Source organism: Scyliorhinus torazame, chromosome 6 (assembly GCF_047496885.1).
Source record: "Scyliorhinus torazame isolate Kashiwa2021f chromosome 6, sScyTor2.1, whole genome shotgun sequence".
In the NCBI taxonomy this organism is placed as follows: Eukaryota; Metazoa; Chordata; class Chondrichthyes; order Carcharhiniformes; family Scyliorhinidae; genus Scyliorhinus; species Scyliorhinus torazame.
The window spans coordinates 311,000,033-311,018,965 of record NC_092712.1 but is presented as its reverse complement, the minus strand read 5'-3'; the positions used below and the strand labels follow the sequence as shown (position 1 = coordinate 311,018,965).

The following is an 18,933-nucleotide window of genomic DNA, read 5'->3' as shown; positions in this document are numbered from 1 at the left end:
TCATGGGCCATTTAAGAGCACGGATGAGAATTATAAAATCAAGACATTGCTTGACCAAGGAGCCAATGTAACCAGTGAGCAGAGGAGTGATAGGGGAATGGGGCTGGTGAAAATTGAAATACAAGCAAAAGTGTTTTGGAGGGGCGGCACGATGGCACAGTGGTTAGCACTGCTGCCTCAGGGTGCCGAGTACCCGGGTTCGATCCCGGCCCCGGGTCACTGTCCATGTGGAGTTTGCACATTCTCCCCATGTCTGCGATAGTCTCACCCCCACAACCCAAAGATGTGCAGAGTAAGTGGAATGGCCACGCTAAATTGCCCCTTAATTGGAAAAATTATATTAAAAAGAGTTTTGGATGACCTCAAGTTTGCAGATGGTAGAATGTGGGAGGCCAACCAAGTGTGTTGGAACACAGTCTAGCAGTAACAAAGTCATGAATGACAACGGTCAGAAAAATGGTAACAGTGGCCTAGTAAACTAATGTTTAATCCTACTTACATTACCCCAAAGTTTCCCGGGTTCTTCAGGAAAGGGGGTCGTGTGGAACACGCACAAAGCAAATGTAAATGTGCCAGTAGGTGGTGTTCCCAACCTCCCAACTCTACTTCCTGCTGCCTTGTCTGTAAAGAGCATCCAAATGCAGGGATATCCCAAGGACAGCACGGTAGCATTGTGGATAGCACAATTGCTTCACAGCTCCAGGATCCCAGGTTCGATTCCGGCTTGGGTCACTGTCTGTGCGGAGTCTGCACATCCTCCCCGTGTGTGCGTGGGTTTCCTCCGGGTGCTCCGGTTTCCTCCCACAGTCCAAAGATGTGCAGGTTAGGTGGATTGGCCATGATAAATTGCCCTTAGTGTCCAAAATTGCCTTTAGTGTTGGGTGGGGTTACTGGGTTACGGGGATAGGGTGGAGGTGTGGACCTTGGGTAGGGTGCTCTTTCCAAGAGCCGGTGCAGACTCGATGGGCCGAATGGCCTCCTTCTGCACTGTAAATTCGATGATAAGAAGCTGGTGCTGGGCTTGTGACACGACTCATCCAGGAGGGGAGCCCCGCAATATGCCAAAGAGGAGTGAAAAGGCAAGTACCAGATTATTTACCTTGTGCACCTGCAGGTGCTGAATGGGCTATGCCCATTGGTTTCCCTATCAGTTGAATAGAATGATGAATTGTTAAGATTAACAGCATTAACAGTTGCTTGCCCACAGGTCACACAGAAGCATAGAAAGAGGCCATTCGACCCATTGTGCTAGCTATGTACAAGGGCCACTCAGCTAGCCCCACTCCCTGGGCCCTTCCCCACAGCTCTGCAATTATTTCTCCTCAGGCGCTTGCCCAATTTCCTTTTGAAAGTCACAATGCAGTGTGCCTCCACCATCCTCTCAGGCAGTGCATGCCAGGTCTTAACCACTTGCTGCATAAAAAATAATTTCTTCGTATGGCCGTTGGTTCTTTTATCCTCACCTTAAATTGATGTCCTGTGATTCTCGACTCCATACCAGTGGGAACTGTTTGTCCTTATCTATTCTGTCCAGACCCAGCATGATTTTGAACAACTGCATCCAATCTTCTCTCGAGGGCTGTTCTTTAGACCATAGAAAATACAGTGCAGAAGGAGGCCATTCAGCCCATCGAGTCTGCACCAACCCACTTAAGTCCTCACTTCCACCCTATCCCCGTAACCCAGTAACCCCTCCTAACCTTTTTGGTCACTAAGGGCAATTTATCATGGCCAATCCACCTAACCTGCACGTCTTTGGACTGTGGGAAGAAACCGGAGCACCCGGAGGAAACCCACACAGACACGAGGAGAACGTGCAGACTCCGCACAGACAGTGACCCAGCGGGGAATCGAACCTGGGACCCTGGCGCTGTGAAGCCACAGTGCTATCCACTTGTGCTACCGTGCTGCTCTTTCTGAAGAACAGCCCTCGAACCCCCAATATATTTCTGAAATAATTCTCATAAATCGTTCCTGCACTCTTTCTAAAGCTTACACATCCTTTCTAAAGAACTGGACACTTATGATGAATGCAGAATTTTAGATATATTTATATTGTAAACATTTGGCAATTTAAGGGTAAAAGCTTGGGTTAGAATGTGTTTGATTGCAGTAGTCATGTTTTTAAAAGAATCTTGTTTTGCAAAACCAGAATGCTTTTGGGAGCCAGAGGTGAAACTGGCCATGGTAAAAAGCCTGGGCAAATGCACTGTTGTTTGAAAAGGGGGAGTTTCTAGGGAGTTAATTTGTTTTCAGATTGGGGAGATGTTGTCATTGCTGGGTGGAGCAACAGTATTCCAAAATTGTGAGAAAGATTTAGAGTCGAATTCTGACCTGGCTAACACTAAGTCCACAAGTAAAATCTTTTGCTCTCACAATAGGATAGTTAAAAAATATGAATAGTATTCAAAGCAGCGCAGACTTGTCTGAAGACAAGGGGGAAGCAGAAACAAACCAGTTGAAACAGCTTTTTGAAGATATCCAGCCAGAGTCTGCAGGGGTTCTAATAGGAGCTAAATGTGTTCTGGAAAGCAAGTATGACTCTTTGCTATTGGGATGTAGGATGGATTGAGAGTTGTATGTTTTTCCTTTCTTGTTGTTTAATTGGGAATAGAGATAATAATTAGGGGTATTGTATTTACTGTATTTTGTAGCTTGTTTAAGGAGTAATATTTTTGGGTGTGAGGTTAACGATTTTAGTAGTGTGAGTAATAAATTTTTGTTTCTAAATGCCAAATCCCTATTTCTTCATGTAATCACCCCTGGAGTGAAGTGTCCTTTCCGCACAGTCTTACAAATTAAAATAAAATATTGGTGTTTTGGTCTAGTTTCCTAGTTCGGGTCTGGACTGGGATCGTAATACATCGAAAAGAAAAGGGAAAAAAAAGCAACTGAATGGAGCCTTTCATGACCTCAGGGGATCAAGTACTTTACAACCATTGAGGTGTAATCACCAATAAACAAGACAATTACTTCTGTGGTTTGTGCCAAAGTGCAAGAGTTGTAACCAACACCAAGTATTCCAGATAGTAAAGGAAAGATATTCAAATGTTCGCGATCCAATTAATTTAAGCATGTTGTCATGGTTCCGCCGCCTACCATGCTATGGCATCGATCAACATCGACATCCTGCTTATATGAAGAAATCGAATGAATTAGGAAAACTAAGATTCACATTTGTTCTTAAATTAAAATGAGGTACATACCTACTGCACTTTCTATATTGGTTTCTCCAGAATCAATGCATTTAATGTGAGTCTGAAAACAAGACACAAAGGTTACGTGGAGATATTTTGAAACGTCTAATCCTCATTATATTTTGCAGCAAACACTGAAACATTTATAAATTAACAGGATAAGATTTATCGGAAATGATAAAAATGATTTACTTGTCAAACGTTTGACCTTAAATATCCCACACTGTCCTGGCATTACCTTCAGGAGAGAAAACACTTGACAGAGAAGATAGCTTCCTTTATGCAGTCTACTGGCATTCCATGTTAACAGTGACAAGCACTGAACTCCAGTGTGAACGTTGACTGGCCAAAATCAGCAAACTTAGTGGACAAAGAAATCCACTCGTCACGAACTCGGATATATAGCTGCTGCAAAGTTAGAGCTGAATGCCATGTCAGGGCTTATAAACAGCTCTGTTATCTGAAACTCTGAAAATAAATCCATGACCTAGATTATTTTTCTGGCTTAAATATATAAACCCTTAAGGAGAAAAATATAAAATCAGGATAATTAACAAAATTTGAAAAACTTTAGGTAAATAAAGAAAATCTAAGAAAGGAAGTAATGCTGGTTCTGTTATTTGTTTCTTCAAGACTTTTTTGTTAGAAAAGCGATAAAGAATTTCAAAGTTGTTATGACGGGGCCAATACTCTAGCCATAGGCAAAACAGGTTCACAGCTGTGGGATCTGCGTGCACCCCTGCATTGCTACAGTGGGTAGGAGACCGTGCTGGATTCTTCAACATTGGCAGGAAACACTCGGAGTATAGCAGCTCTCCAGGGCTTCTTCTAACTACTACTCACGCAGGCTGTTGTGGCCAACTGGATTCAGAGAAATGAATATTCATCCATGACACGTGCCAGAATTGTATTGTGGTTCATCATTGCGCAACAGAGGAAGGTGCCACTTCTTGGGACCAAGGAGAATCCTTCAAAATTAGTTACCATGCAGCAAGCGTGGCACAGGGGGTGGCCAAGATGTCAATGGAGCATGCCATGCCCATGGGTTACAGGAGAAAATGGGGAAGAGGTTCTCCGAACTAAGGAAGAATTCCAAAGCATGGTTGAAAGGCAATGAGTGCATTTACTGTACACACATCATGCAGTGGCTCCACAACATGGCGTCACATCAGCATTGCAACATAGAAGGCAGTGACCCCGTCCCACATATCTTGCATTCCCTAACTATCGTATCTGCAAAGCTTTAGCGAGTTGCCAGGCAAGGACTTCCTTTGCCTTACACAACTGTTGTACATTTGTCACCAAATCCTCAAAGCAGCTGAGACTACTTGCACGTGTAGTCATTTCTCCACACAAGATGGCGTGGAGTTTGATTAGTTAGTGCATCCATTGACCAAAATGCAAATGCTGAAAGTATCTGTTTTTGGAGGGATCGCACAGCTAACTGGTGCCACCTCGACCACGATGAAGCTGTGGTGATGTAAAATATGTTGGTTTCATGTCATTCCAACAACGGATTAGTAATCTCTTCAATGTCTTTTTGCTTGATATTTAAGTTTGCATATTCAGCAATATCTTGCACTCCTGCCCAGCAACAATATTGTACCACTGGTCATGCCACTGTGTGCAAGGTTTTGACACACATTGTCCCATGCTATGCACCTTCTAATGCTGAGAAGCAGGAAGGTGGTATATAGACAAGTATCTGTCAAGTGCTTCAGACCCCAGCTCGCACCCAGTTATATACTTGCATATTGGGGGATGCTGATGAAGGATGAAAGGGCAGTATCTGGTGAGGAATCAAGCACCAACAGCACAGTAGAGCAGCACAAAATGAAGACACCATGGCTGTTGCTTGGGTATAAAGCAATCATAAGTATTATTCTGCATCTTGACAGAATGAAGGCCTATCATATTCATATGTGCAGTAGGGCTGTGATTCGTAATCTTGATGGCTTTGGCTGTACCATCAATGTGGCCCGGCATCTTAGAGAGGCTTGCCATGGTTGGATGACCTGGCAGAACTCCTGCGATTGGAAAAGATTAAATATACCCTGAGAGGGCCGGAACATCCCACACGCTTCACAACCAACAGGTTTTGTTCATCACTTTCTTTAAGGACCCCACCCCTTCCCTCCATGCTGCTCCCTTTAGTTCCACTGAGTTCCCTCCAATCACCGCCCCCCCCATCCCCCACCACCAAGAGTTGTGTATTCCTGTCCGTCTTCTCCCATCTCTCACTTTTTCCTCTAGTCGCTGTTGGCTGCAAACAGGTCCTGGAACAGGCCAATGGATTGTCCCTATGCTTTGAGGAGGCCTTCCTCCGACCCTCGGATGGTGTATTTGATCTTCCCCAAATGGAAAAATTCCGCCAGGTCTGCCAGCCAGTCTGCAGCTGTGGGTGGTGCTGCTGATCGCCAGCCGAGCAGGATTCTCCGGCGTTCGATTAGGGAAGTGAAAGCAAGGGCACGGCCCTCTTCCCCATGTGTATCTCCAGCTGTTTCGATACCCCGAAGATTGCCACTCTTGGGCATGGCTCCACCCTCACCTCCACAACCTTGGACATTGCCTCGGAAAAGGCTGTCTAGAACCCAGCAAGTTTGGGACAGGCCCAAAACATGTGAGTGTGGTTGGCCGGGCCCCTTTGGCACCGCTCACATTTGTCCTCCACCCCCGGGAAGAACCTGTTCATTCGGGTTAGGTGCACTCTGTGCACCACATTGAGCTACATGAGGCTGGGATAGGAGATTTAGGATTATTGCTACTTCATTAAAATAAAAATGTCAAACTCTTTGTATGATATAGTTATGCCTTTGTACGTAAGAATTTGATAATGTCTGGAATTTTTAAAAAGAATTTGACATTTAAAGACAAAAAAAAATCAATGGTCAAAACTTCCAGTTTAACCACATCCACATGGAGAAGTCATGTTAAAACGGGGCAACAGAAAAATGAAATGAAAATTTAAACAACAGAGGAAAAATCCCAAAAGGTAAAGGGCGCGAATCAGCAACCGCGTTGCACCCAGGCTAGATCCAGGCGCAATGGGTGAATCGCGCAAAAGCCCCAAATTGGGCACCGTGCCAGGCGCCCGGCCGATCGCAAATCACCCAGCTCGCTCCATCTAGCATAACCTGGATTACCGGAACAGGTGGCCAGGTGGCACTGCCAGGTGCAAGGCTAAGGTGCCAAGGTGCCCAGGTGGCATGTTGGCAGTGCCAGGGGTCGGACCCGGAATGGGGGAGCGAGGGGGCATTGTTCATTAGAGTGGGGGTGAGGGAGGGTTAAAAACCTCCCAAAACAGTTAGTGGGGGACTCTGAAAGCTGGCGGGGAGCTGAAAGGTGGGCATCTAGTAGTTGGGGCAACCTTCCAAAATGGCGAACTGCGAGTAGCCAGTCCTGCTGCAGGGATGAACTCGCCAGTGCAGGACGGTTGCTGAAGTGTGGCCTTGGCGGGGAGAAACCCCCCAAGGCATGAATAAACGGAAAAGTGCCGGTGAATAGCGGGGTGCATCTCGGCACTGCAGCCGCTGACAAACACCCCGACAAGCGTGCCCAAAAGCGGAGTTTAACTTCTGTCCACTGAATCGCACCCAGAAACTTCCAATCTGAAAAGGCATTTTGGAAGCAAGATCCCTCCCCCTTGCATAAAATTCAAGTGCACATGTGAGACACAGTTAAAAGTAGTTGCAGCACCAGCACGTGACATTACTCAAACCTTGTTAACGTCAGGCAGCACGGTGGCGCAGTGGTTAGCACTGTTGCCTCACAGTGTTGAGATCCCCGGTTCGATCCCGGCTCTGGGTTACTGTCCGTGAGGAGTTTGCACATTCTCCACGTGTCTGCATGGGTTTCACCCCTACAACCCAAAGATGTGCAGGGTAGGGGGATTGGCCACGCTAAATTGCCCTTCAATTTCATAGAATCATAGATCATAGAATTTACAATGCAGAATGAGGCTACATGGCCCATCGAGTCTGCACCAGCCCTTACAAAGAGCACCTGACTCTAGCCCACGTATCTACCCTATCCCCGTAACCCAGTAACCCCCCACTTAACCTCTTTTTGGACACTAAGGGGCAATTTAGCATGGTCAATCCACCTAACCCGCACATCTTTCGACTGTGGGAGGAAACCGGAGCACCCGGAGGAAACCCACGCAGACACGGGGAGAACGTGCAGACTCCGCACAGACAGTGACCCAGCTGGGAATCGAACCTGGGACCCTGGAGCTGTGAAGCAACTGTGATAATCACTATGCTACCGTGCTGCCCAGTGAAAATAAATCTGCTAATTGAAAAAAATTAATTGGGTACTTTAAATTTATTTATTTTTTTAAACTTGTTAACTCCCATCTGGCAGGATAGTCTTTTCCAGTATAGGCTGTTCCCTACGCAGTGAGGGAATTATTTTGCTTTTAAAAATCTCTCATCTTTTAGAAAACACAGTTTTAACCTTCCTAAATGAAGAACTGCAATTCTGAATTTCAAATCGACCAGCTGATGTTAGCACATATTCATTCAGTGAGCAACTCAGTAGGGTTGATCAAGAAACTTTTTTGTTTTCATTCCTGGATGACAACAGAGGCAGCAATCAGTGGAAACTTCACTATCAAACCGGTAATGACTTTTCCAGCCTATGAAACACAGCATTTGCCCAGTTAAATCAAGGTTAATGCTACCTGGGAAACATTAAAAACAGCTCACACTGCAGATAGTTCTGCTGGCATTGAATTCTGAACAAGATAGTTGCAATCATATTTTCATTTTTGTGCCACCAGTGAGTTGCACTGCATCAGTGAGTTGGAAGTGGGGCAGAACCTAGAGCAGGACTTTTGGCAAACAGTATATTTTACTCTAATAAACTCTATTTATTCAAACTGCACTTCACCAAACAGTCAACAGAGTCTATTTTTTAAAAAAGTCTCCATTAACTATAGGATATGGAATCATGATCAAAACTATTGAAACTTTGCCTAATGAAAGCAGGGTGATTTATCCAGCAAAAGCAATGCATAGAAGGTAGTTACACACAAATTATGTGCATAAAATCAATCCCTGTCACTGGCAGCGATCAGTCTATTCTCCAATGAATGGAGAGTGTCACAATCATCCTCATTCTGGCCGGGAATAGTGCTCTCAATATATGACATGATGTGGAGATGCCGGCGTTGGACTGGGGTGAGCACAGTAAGAAGTCTTACAACACCAGGTTAAATTCCAACAGGTTTGTTTCAAATTACTAGCTTTTGGAGCACTGCTGCGAAAGCTAGTGATTTGAAACAAACCTGTTGGACTTTAACCTGGTGTTGTAAGACTTCTTACTGTCAATATATGCAGCCATGGAGATTGTGCCGATCCAGCAAGAATTCAGTGAGCATTTTATAAACTTCTATGCAGAAGCTCTTAATGTGAACAGCAATTATTATGGCTGGACAGTGTTCATTCATAAAGCTCTGCACTAAAAGGCGACCTTTTCCCCAATTCATTATGAAAGAAGAGATAACTTTACCCTATTACTTTAATAATGTAGAATACAGTAGTTCCTTCTAATCCGAAGAACAGATTAATTAACCATTTATCTTATATGGTATTTGTGGGGCTTTGCTGTGTACAAATTGATTGCTAAATCTGACTGGACTTCAAAAGTAAATTGTTGGTTGTGAAGAGTGTGGGATGTTATATTGCAAAATATATAAAGCCAAGCGCATTGCCTCTTTGAAAAGTCAATTACAGTAATTAGTAATTCTTTACTTACAAACAATGCTCCACAGTTGACAAGAAATTCCTCATGGACAATCTGCGGTCTGAATATCTGAAAAATAGATTTATGATGCATAACATTAACAATACTTTAAAAAAAATAGCATAACCTAATATTACACATCCCTCACACTGTGTTCAGCAGCAGACAGCACGTTACTGCATGATGCACATTTACACCTGAACTGTGACAATATTTCAAATTAACAAATTGAAAGTCAAGTGCTTTAAGATGTATAAGAAAGATAGAGGGTGCTAGAAAAATGAACGGATTGCTCATAAGCATCCAGATCTAGACAAACAATTCAATAGAATAGTTATAGCACAGAAGAAGGCCATTTAGCCCATCGTCTCTGAGCTCGATCCCTGCAAGGGCAACTCAGCTAGTCCCACCACCCTGTCCTTTAAATGTAACGTTGCCATTTTTTTCCCGCCAAGTGGTTATCCAATTTCCTTTAAAAAACCCCGACTGAACCTGCCTCCACCATTACTCTCAGGTAGCACGTCCTCGATGCTAATCACTCGCTGGGTAAAACTTATTTCCACATGTCGCTGCTGGTTCTTTTATCACACACCTTAAATTAGTGTCCTCTGGTTCTCGATTCTTCCTCCAATGAAAACAGTTTCTTCCCATCCACTTTGTAGAGACACCTCGGGCAGGATCCCGCGACGCCGCTCCGGCGTCGGCCCGCTGATTCTTCGGCGACCGGAGAATCGGCACCAATGGCGCAGGCGCGGTTTCTGCGGAGCCGGTTGGAGGCCGCTCAACGTGGCCCGCCTGCCGATTCTCCGCGCTCGACAGGCCGAATGCCCACTGAGTCCTGCTGGCGTCGTTCGCGTGTGGTCCTAGCCGGCGGGAGCTCGGCGTTCTGGCTGTGGGGACCATCCTGGTGTGGGGGTAGGGGGGGATCCAGCCCTGCTGGCCCCCCGTGCGGCGCAGGGTTGCTGCTCCTAGCGGCCAGATGACGCCATCGTAAAACGCTCTGACGTTTACGAGGGCATCAACACTTAGCCCCATTATCGGAGAATCCCGCCCCTCATGCTTTGGATACCTCAATCAAATCACCTCATATTTTTTCCTCTCTAAGGAGAACAACCACTCAGCTTATTCAAACTAGTTATTAACTGAAGTCCCCCATTCCTGCAGCCTTTCCCATAACATTTTTCTGCACCCTTCCTAATGCCCTCCCATCCTCCCTCAAGTGTGGTGCCCAGAGCTAGACACAATACTCCAGCTCAGGTATTGTCAAACTCAGGGGCGTGGGTGGGTGTCGGGAGGGTCGCAGAGCCATCTGTCGCGGCGCTTCCGATCGCGCTAATCCGCGCGCAACAGCCGGCTTTTAATAATGCCGGCTGCAAGCGGCCTTCAAAGAGGCCAGGAACAGATAAAAAACATTTGGCCGCACTGCATATGTGTGCCCGATGAACGGGGCGCATGCGCAAAACTACGCGCATGCGCACCAATGATTGGGCACGCATGCGCAGTGCGGCCGCATTTTTAAAATATTTATTATTTTTTCAAGTTCGGGGGCAAAGTGACCATTGGGGCCAAAGGGACCCAAAACCATTTCCTCCATTTTTGTCAGCAACAAACAAGGTAAGAGAAAATGGTGGGTCACGCATGTCGGCCAGCGTGGGTCGCGAAGGTTGGCCGGCGTGTGTTGCGAAGGTCGGCCGGGTTGAGTCCCGTAGGTTGGCCGGTTGGTAAAAATGGGTCCCCGGAAAAAAAGTTTGAAAAACACTGCTCCAGCTGATACTGAAGCCAGTTGGTTCATCATAACTTCCTTTGCTTTTGCACTCTATGCCTCCATATCTGAAGGACTAGGATCCCCTATGCCCTTTTAACCATCTTCCCAACCTGCCCTGTCATCCTCAATGCTTTATGCACATGACCCCCCAGTTCTCTCTACTCCTGCACCTTTTTGGATTAGCACCCTGGGCGGGATTCTCCAATAATGGGGCTGTGTCCCCACTCCAGCGTCAAAACGCAGGCCAATCACTCTGGACTTTCCTGAAGGGGGCCAGCAGGGCCCTGGAGTACTCCTCGCAGCTCCGGCTGCCAATGCGGGGCCCTGCACTTCAGGTCGGGGGTTCGGGCATGCGCACAGTGGCGGCCTGCGTCGGCTGCCCCGCGCAACATGGCGGACCCACACCGCGGACCAACACCAAAAGGATATGCCCCCCCCCCCCGGCATTGCACGCACCTGTGGATCAGTGGCCCCCGATCAATAGCCTGGCCGTCTGAGAGGCCCCACCGGTGAAGGATCCCCCTGCCTCCCTACCAGGGCGGCCGCGGACTGATTCCACAGCGGCCACGCCGAGTTCCCGACGGGTGGAACCATGAGAGACCCATGCCGTCAGGAACTCGGCCAGTTACACTTGGAGAATTGCCACGGGGGCCTCCGTCAATGGCCCCCTACCCGCGCGGCGTAGACTGCGCGCGTGATTTGCGGCTATTCTCGAAGTGTAACTGGAGAATCGCGGGAGCGGCATCGCACCGGATTTCGGCATCGACGCCCATTCTCCGCCCCCGCGCCGATCGCGATTTCGGCGCGGAGGCTGGGAGAATCCCGCCCCCTTCAGTTTACATTGGGCGGAATTCTCCATTTGGGAGACTAAGGTCTTGATCCAATCAAAAAAAGGAGTCCATTCTGGGCGGGATTAGAGGGGTCGTTCCTGGCGCTTGTAGGCCTCAATAGGGAATGCTCTGCCAATGCCACACTCAGTCACATTTCCTGAGATTGGGGTGCCATTTTCTCTCGACCCCCCCGATATGACCCCCGATCCCTGACCCCCCCCCCCCCCCCCTCACCCCCCAGCCCATCTACTGTTGAAGGGTCCTCGAGCCTCCCATACCGACCGCACCTCATATGGGCAAGGCACCGCCGGGCCCGATCCCCAGCATGGGCAAAATGCCACTCGGGCACCTTGGCATTGGCAGTCTGGCAGTGCCCTTGCCAGTCTGGCAGTGCCATCTGGCCACCCTGGCAGTGCCTAGCTGGCACCAGGGTGTCACTTCCAGGGTGTCCAGGTGGCACTGTCAAGGTGTCCAGGTGGCATCTGCACTTCTAGGGTGCCACCCTGTCCAGATACCAACCACCTTGATCGCATGGGACACACACCTCCATATGCCGTTCTGCCTGGTTTCCGTTTGCGGGGACCAGTGTTAAATGGCACTCAGCTGGGGGTCACCTCGGCGGGGCCAAGAAATTGTGGTTAGATCTGGCATCAGCAGAGATATGTGAGTTTTTAAGCTCACTTGACTCTGCAAGTCTGGGTCCTGCCCATTGTGGGTTAGGATCCAGATCGCGATGTGTCGAGAGAGCTTGTCAGACCTTGCGATGCATAACAACCTTCAGAAATCCCAGAAAAGACTCACAGATTCTACCAGCTGCACCCCTTCCCGATTCCACGCCTTAAGTGTTCCTGCGGAACTGAATCGCATGCAATTCACGTTCGTGTTGGGGGTGTTGTTTGTTCCAAGATTCAGGATGTGCAAATGAGCCAGGATCTTTCCGGCGTGAATTGGAAACAATTCCCATCCCCGCTGGCGGCGGATTTGCTGGGGCCGGAATTTGGATGAAAGAGCCTGCCAAGCTGGAGCTGGTTAGAAGCACTCCACTCACCATCACATTCTTTTCAGCCAAGAAGATGGCTCAGAGAAAGTCCTGCCATCCCCCCTTGTTTGGGGAGTCTGAAATGGACCCACTGCACTGCTTGATGCCATTGGCGAGAGAAGGGACACCCTCTTCTCCAGGGTGGGCCACAGACTCAAGCCCACTCTCCTGGACAATGCCTGAAAGGAGGTGGCAGAGGCAGTTAGTGCTGCCCACATCACCAAGACACAGCTCTTAATCCTGAGGGTTGGGTGTCACTGGCGAGGTCTCTACTCTGAGAAGGGCAGTGTGCCATGGAGGGTTCCAAAGGCCACGGTGCAGGTGTCCTTTGGTTAGGGTGAGCTCTGCTAATCGCCTGCTTCATCTGCAGTGGGGCTGCATTTCTGAGGACTGCACTGAGTGTCAACATCTGGTGGGCCAGCGACAGCCCATCCCCTTGATGACACAGCTGCGGTACGGGGTTAGTGGGAAGTTCTCTGAGCATTTACAGGACAGCAGTCAGCTGTGAGAACAGCCAGGAGCCTGTAAGCAGCACTAGAGGGGTGGGTCTGAACCGGGCAGCAATGGGGATCTGAACCAGGCCACCCTGATTCCAAGGGCGACACCCCAAGTGCGCGGATCTGACACCAAGTTGTTGCCCGCTACTCGCTGAGGCCCAGGCAGCCGCTCCCCAGCAAGCCTGACAAGCTTTGAGGGTTTCTGAGAGTTTTCTTACCCTCTCACTCCCCCTCAACAGTCATGGTGCGGGCCTTCCCCGCCGCCGGTAAAATGCCAGTGGGGCAGGGTGAGGCCATTAATTGGCAACTTAAAGGCCACAATAGGCCTGGGCCAGTGGGATGAGGGGGGAGGGCACCCAGTGCCTCCCCATCCCCTGTAAAACATTGACCGGTCAGGGCTGGGCAGGGAGGCAACGGGAAGGCTAGATTTTATGTGTACACCTGCCTTCAAACCCACCTGTGTGTGTGTGTGTGCGTGTGGCGGGGGGCATTAAATCCAACCCTGTGGAGTATTTCTTCCCTGCTCTTCCCTTGCTCTTCATCACTTTTTCTCTTCTCTCCCATTCACCTCCTTCCCCAAATCTTTTTCCCCTGCCCACCCGTCACCTTTTCCCTTCCGTATTCTTTTTTTTTCTTTCTTTTTTAAAATTTAGAGTACCCAATTCATTTTTTTTCCAATTAAGGGGCAATTTAGCTTGGCCAATCAACCTAGCCTGCACATTTTTGGGGGGGGAATGTGGGGGCGAAACCCATGCAAACACGGGGAGAATGTGCAAACGCCACACGGACAGTGACCCAGAGCCGAGATCGATCCTGGGACCTCGGCGCCGTGAGGCTGCAGTGCTAACCCACTGCGACACCGTGCTGCCCCTCTCTTCCGTATTCTTGGTTCAACTCAGATATTCCCGCATCCACTCACACTGCTTAACTGGAATATTCCCCTTAATTTTGACTCGCCATCTGCATTGTCATTGGAGATCAACAACAACCTGCACCTAGCACCTTTAATTCAGTAAAACACTTGACAGGAGAATTAGCAAACAAAACATGGCATTGAGCCACATAAGGAGATATTGGGCCAGATGATCAAAAACTTAAAGAGATGGTTTAAGACGAGTCTTAAAGGACTAGCAATGAAATCATTAAGTACATAATTTGATGGAATTTTAGCACTCTCTGTCAGAACATTGCATTACATATAATCTCAGGAATGAGAATACTTGGCTTTATTGCATGCAATTTCTTTCAAATAATTGAAAGTTGCCATAGTCCCAGATGACCATGGGCTGCTGTCCACTTTGAGGGGGAGAGCTGACTGGTGGTGATTTAAACTGAGGGTCACCACACCTCAGGCGAGGGACAAGGTTGAGAAGGCGGAGCCTTCATGAATAACCTCAGCCAGTACGGGAATTAGCAAAATATTTTTTTCAAAATATTAGTTTTGGCATTGTCTGAAATACCGCATATAATTTTAAAAATGCTCAGTCGGACAGTTCAAAGAAAGTCAGTGGAATCGACTTTAATTTTTTTTTTTCTCTCCAATAAGTTCCTCACTCGATTGACTCCTACCTTCCATGAATATTTTCCAATACATATCATTTCCTGATGTTGGTCTTGGTACTTTTTCAATCAAGCAGAAACGACTTTGGGCTGACATTGCAGTTAGAAAATATTGGTTCAAGGTGCTTTGAGAAACCACTGCATTGAAACCATATCCAATTATTAGCCTTGCCTTGAAGATTTCCGAATTATAAACAAGAAAGCTTTTGTGCAATTTTGCACCGTACTTGGATACCCACCCTTCATCACGACACCACTAATGCTGCAATGAAGGCCATATGTACGGTGAAAAGTGTTGCTCGAGATTATCAACAAATATCATGACTATTTTTTTCAAAGTTTTCAAACAAATCCCTGTTTTAAAAAAAAACATTGATTATTTGTTCCACCCCCTTGGCTGGATACACTGAATTTACTTTGTTGTTTGTTTCCTCACCAAAACATTTCAGCAGAATCATTTGGAGATTTGTGTAAATATCTTACACTTCGCCCAACTGCAAGGTAAGGTGATATTTCAAAACACAAGGTAACAAACATCCACATTTTTGCTTCTTTCTTACATTAATTTGTTGGCCAGAAGTGTGGGTGTGCACACACAAACAGTTACGTGATTGGGCTCTCAGTGTTGGAAGGTTTTAATAATCGAACCCTTTCTCTTCTCAGTCACCAGACAGGTGCCTAAAATTAGATTACCTGAGCGGTCACAAGATGGAGCATCACAGGCATCATGGGAAGGCATGTCTTCAAATGTTTCGCTTGAATAGTCGATGGATGCTTGCGCCCAGAAACGTTATTCAGTGCAGAAAGAACGCCACCTATTAGGTAAGTAAGCTTTGTAAGTTGATAACGTAACTCCATGAATAAAATGATTAACAATAAATTGAAGCCATCACCGCAATTCGTGACAGTGTGTAAAGCCATCAGATACTGAGATGTCCGAAAAGGTCAACGCTGATCTGTAATAGTGAAGCAAACCTGCGACTTTATGAATCGTCTGTGTGTCCATGCTGAGAATACGATATACACTGCGGGTCGTCACAGCACAGAAAGCATATTTCAGTTTATTTAAAGGTACAGAAAAGAACAACCAGGATTATTTGGGGAATGGAGCGTTTGGATTACGAGAAGTGATTATGTAAATTGGGAATGTTCTCACTGGAGAAGACAAGATTCAGAAGTGATAAGATTTTGCTGTTAGGAATGTTTTTTTAAATAAATGTAGAGTACCAAATTATTTTTTTTCAATTGAGGGGCAATTTAGCGTGGCCAATCCACCTAACCTGCACATTTTTGGGTTGTGGCGGTGAAACCCACGCAGACACGGAAAGAATGTATTCAGACAGTGACCCAAGGCGGGATCAAAACCAGGTCCTCAGTGCCATGGGCAGCAGTGCTAACCACTGCACCACCTTGCCATCCTTGCTGTTAGGAATCTAAAGAAGCTAAATAATGTAGAATATCACAGAATCCATAGAATCCCTGCAGTGCAAAAAGAGGCCATTCAGCCCATCGAGTTTGCACCAGCCCTTGGAAAGAGCAACCCTACTTAAGCCCAAGCCTCCACCCTATCCCGTAACCCAGTAACCCCAACTAACCTTCTAGACACTAAGGGGCATCTGTGGGAGGAAATAGAGCACCCGGAGGAAATCCACTCAGTCATGGGGAGAAAGTGCAAACACCACACAGATATTCACCTGAGGCCGGAATCGAACCTGGGTCCCCGGAGCTGTGAGGCAGCAGTGCTAATCACTGTGCCACACTCATGTTAACATGCTCACCACATCCAGAAGATTAGAACCAGCGGGTATGTTCTGCTGTTGAGGGGGGCTGGGGCTGGTGGGGGGAGGGGGGATGGGGCTTATGGTGTAAAAGGTTTTTAAAACAAAATTATTTTTAAAAGTTCATATTAAACAAAACCATCTAAAATAATTAACTAAAATTACGCAATAGAAAACGAGACAAACAGGCAAAAACACATATTAACTTTAACCCCCAAAAACTAAACTAAACCCCCCAACAGCTTACGGTGACTAGCTCCTTAAAAAAGAAATGAATGGCTGCCATCTTAGGTAGAACCCTTCTGCCCACCCTCTAATGGTGTACTTAACCTTCTCCAAATGTAGAAAAGATATGAGGTTACTCAACCAAGGCAATGCACTAGGCGGAGTCAGAGACCTCCACCCAACTAGAACTCGCCTCCAGGCCATCAACGCGGCGAAAGCAAGGACATCCGCCTTCACCCTCGAGTGAAGACGAGTCTGACACCCCATAAATGTCCACAGCGGACATGGATTCAAATCTACGTTGACTATCTCCGACAACAGTGTTAAAGAAAGAGACCCAGAACTTGGGACAAGACCAGAACATGCGTGTACGGTTAGCTGGCCCCCGAGAGCAACACTCACACTTATCCTCCCAGAGACGAATCCGCTCACCCTCGCTTTAGTCAGATCCACCCCACGCACCACCTGGAATTGAATCAAACTGAGCTGAGCGCATGAAGACCTGGAGTTGACCCTGAGAAGGGCCTCACTTCATACCTCACCATCCAGAATGGGACCCAATTTATCCTCCCGTTCCGTCCTCTCCTCACTCAACAGAGCTGAAAAGACTGGAACCAGGCAATTGAAATTTCTCCGCCAACCCCTTAAAACCAGAAAACCTCCCCTCCTTGAACAGGATGCCAAACCTATCCAGACCCTTCTCCTCTGACTTAAACGTCGAGTCCGAACCTGCTGGCAGAAAAAGGTGGATGTTGCAAATGGGGGCGAGCCAGGGAACAGTGATCAGAGCTTGAAATGCTGCTCAAACTGCCTCCAGATTCTTAGGGTGGAGGCTACCACTGGATTCTGGGGAAATCTAACTGGAGAGAAAAGCAACGATGCAGTAACTATTGCGTGAAGCCTCGAATGAGCTTGCTTCCATTTGACCCATATGGAAGCAGGAGCACAACAATGGGCACAATCCAATGGAAATGAAACATGTCGAGCGAGTTTAGCCAGGTGTATCCCAGTGCTCGCAGCGCAGAGAAAGACCCTGCTATCTAACGGGACTCTGTTTTATTTAGTCTCATTTCTTGTACTGAGGAGCTGCGCTCACCAGAGCAGGAAGAGATCAGAACACAATTTCCAATCTCTCGACCCCCCAACCTCTGGACCTCCCCAATGCCCCAAATCACCTATAAGGGGTTAAGCCCCCACACCCCATCTAAGAAGGAGAGGGTACCCCCGGGCCCGATCTCCGGCACAGGCAAAATGCCACCCGGGCACCCTGGCATTGCCAGCCTGGCACCCTGGTATTGTCCCTGCCAGCCTGGCAGTGCCACCTGGGCACCAAGGTGGTACAGCCAGAGTGCCGAGGTGACACTGCCAGGGTGCCAAGCTGGCAGTGCCAGGATGCCCAGGTGGCATCAGTGGTGCCAGGGTATCACCCTGCCCAGAGCCCAGCCACCGAGGGCCCCCCGAACACCTGGGAGAGCCCCAGTACTAACTGGCGCTCACGTGGGGTCTCTAAGGCACAGGGGTTAGACCCCACACCTTGGGTAACTCCGGCGACTGCATATAAAAGTGCGCCTTGCTGTAGCACTTTAATATGCAGATTAGCCAGATCCCCACAAAGGGCGGGATCCAGATCGCAACGTCTCGTGAGATCCTATTAGATCTCACAAGATGTGGTGAGCCGGGTAAATTCTCGAAGAAACCTCGCGTGGGATTTACCGGCCGCTTCGCGCCTCAGTTTCGGCGGGGCACAGCTTGTTAATCGCGGCCAATATCTTCTGAATATTGGCTGCCCAATTGTAAAACAATAAATGGGTAGAGCAAAGCCCCCTGATTGCTTGTGTTTGGGCAAAGCCCCATGGACCCTGGAGTCTTACCCACCCAAATAAAGGAGGATGTTAATTTGTTAACTTTAACACAAAAGGACTTGGGGAGAAAAATGGAGAGACATTGAAAAGAAATAAAAGTTTCGGCAGCATGTTCATTTTAATAGTCTGAACCCTACCTGCCAAGGATAGGGGGAGGTTAACCCATTTCTGCAAGTCTGACTTGACACTGTCAACTAGACTGGTGTAATTTAACTCCTGAAGCGAGGCCCAATTGTGGGCCACTCAGACCTCCAGATAACTGGAATGAAGAACTTGCCATATGAGGAACGTTTGAGGGCTCTGGGTCTGTACTCGTTGGAGTTTAGAAGGATGAGAGGGGATCTTATTGAAACTTACAAGATACTGCGAGGCCTGCATAGAGTGGACATGGAGAGGATGTTTCCACTTGAAGGAAAAACGAGAACCAGAGGACAC

At 47.6% G+C, this 18,933-nt stretch overlaps 1 protein-coding gene across 5 annotated transcripts in view; it reads right to left on the bottom strand.

Annotated features, from left to right (window-relative positions):
• The window catches only part of ulk4 (unc-51 like kinase 4), a 633,709-nt gene that overhangs the window by 332,510 nt on the left and 282,266 nt on the right, over window positions 1-18,933 (bottom strand). For all 5 annotated transcript variants that reach the window (XM_072510060.1, XM_072510064.1, XM_072510062.1 and 2 more), the window contains 3 exons: window positions 15,327-15,448; window positions 8,955-9,011; window positions 3,207-3,258 (listed from right to left, as the gene is read on the bottom strand). In XM_072510060.1, the coding sequence (XP_072366161.1) occupies window positions 3,207-3,258; window positions 8,955-9,011; window positions 15,327-15,448 (231 nt within the window). The remainder of the gene's footprint in view (window positions 1-3,206; window positions 3,259-8,954; window positions 9,012-15,326; window positions 15,449-18,933) is intronic.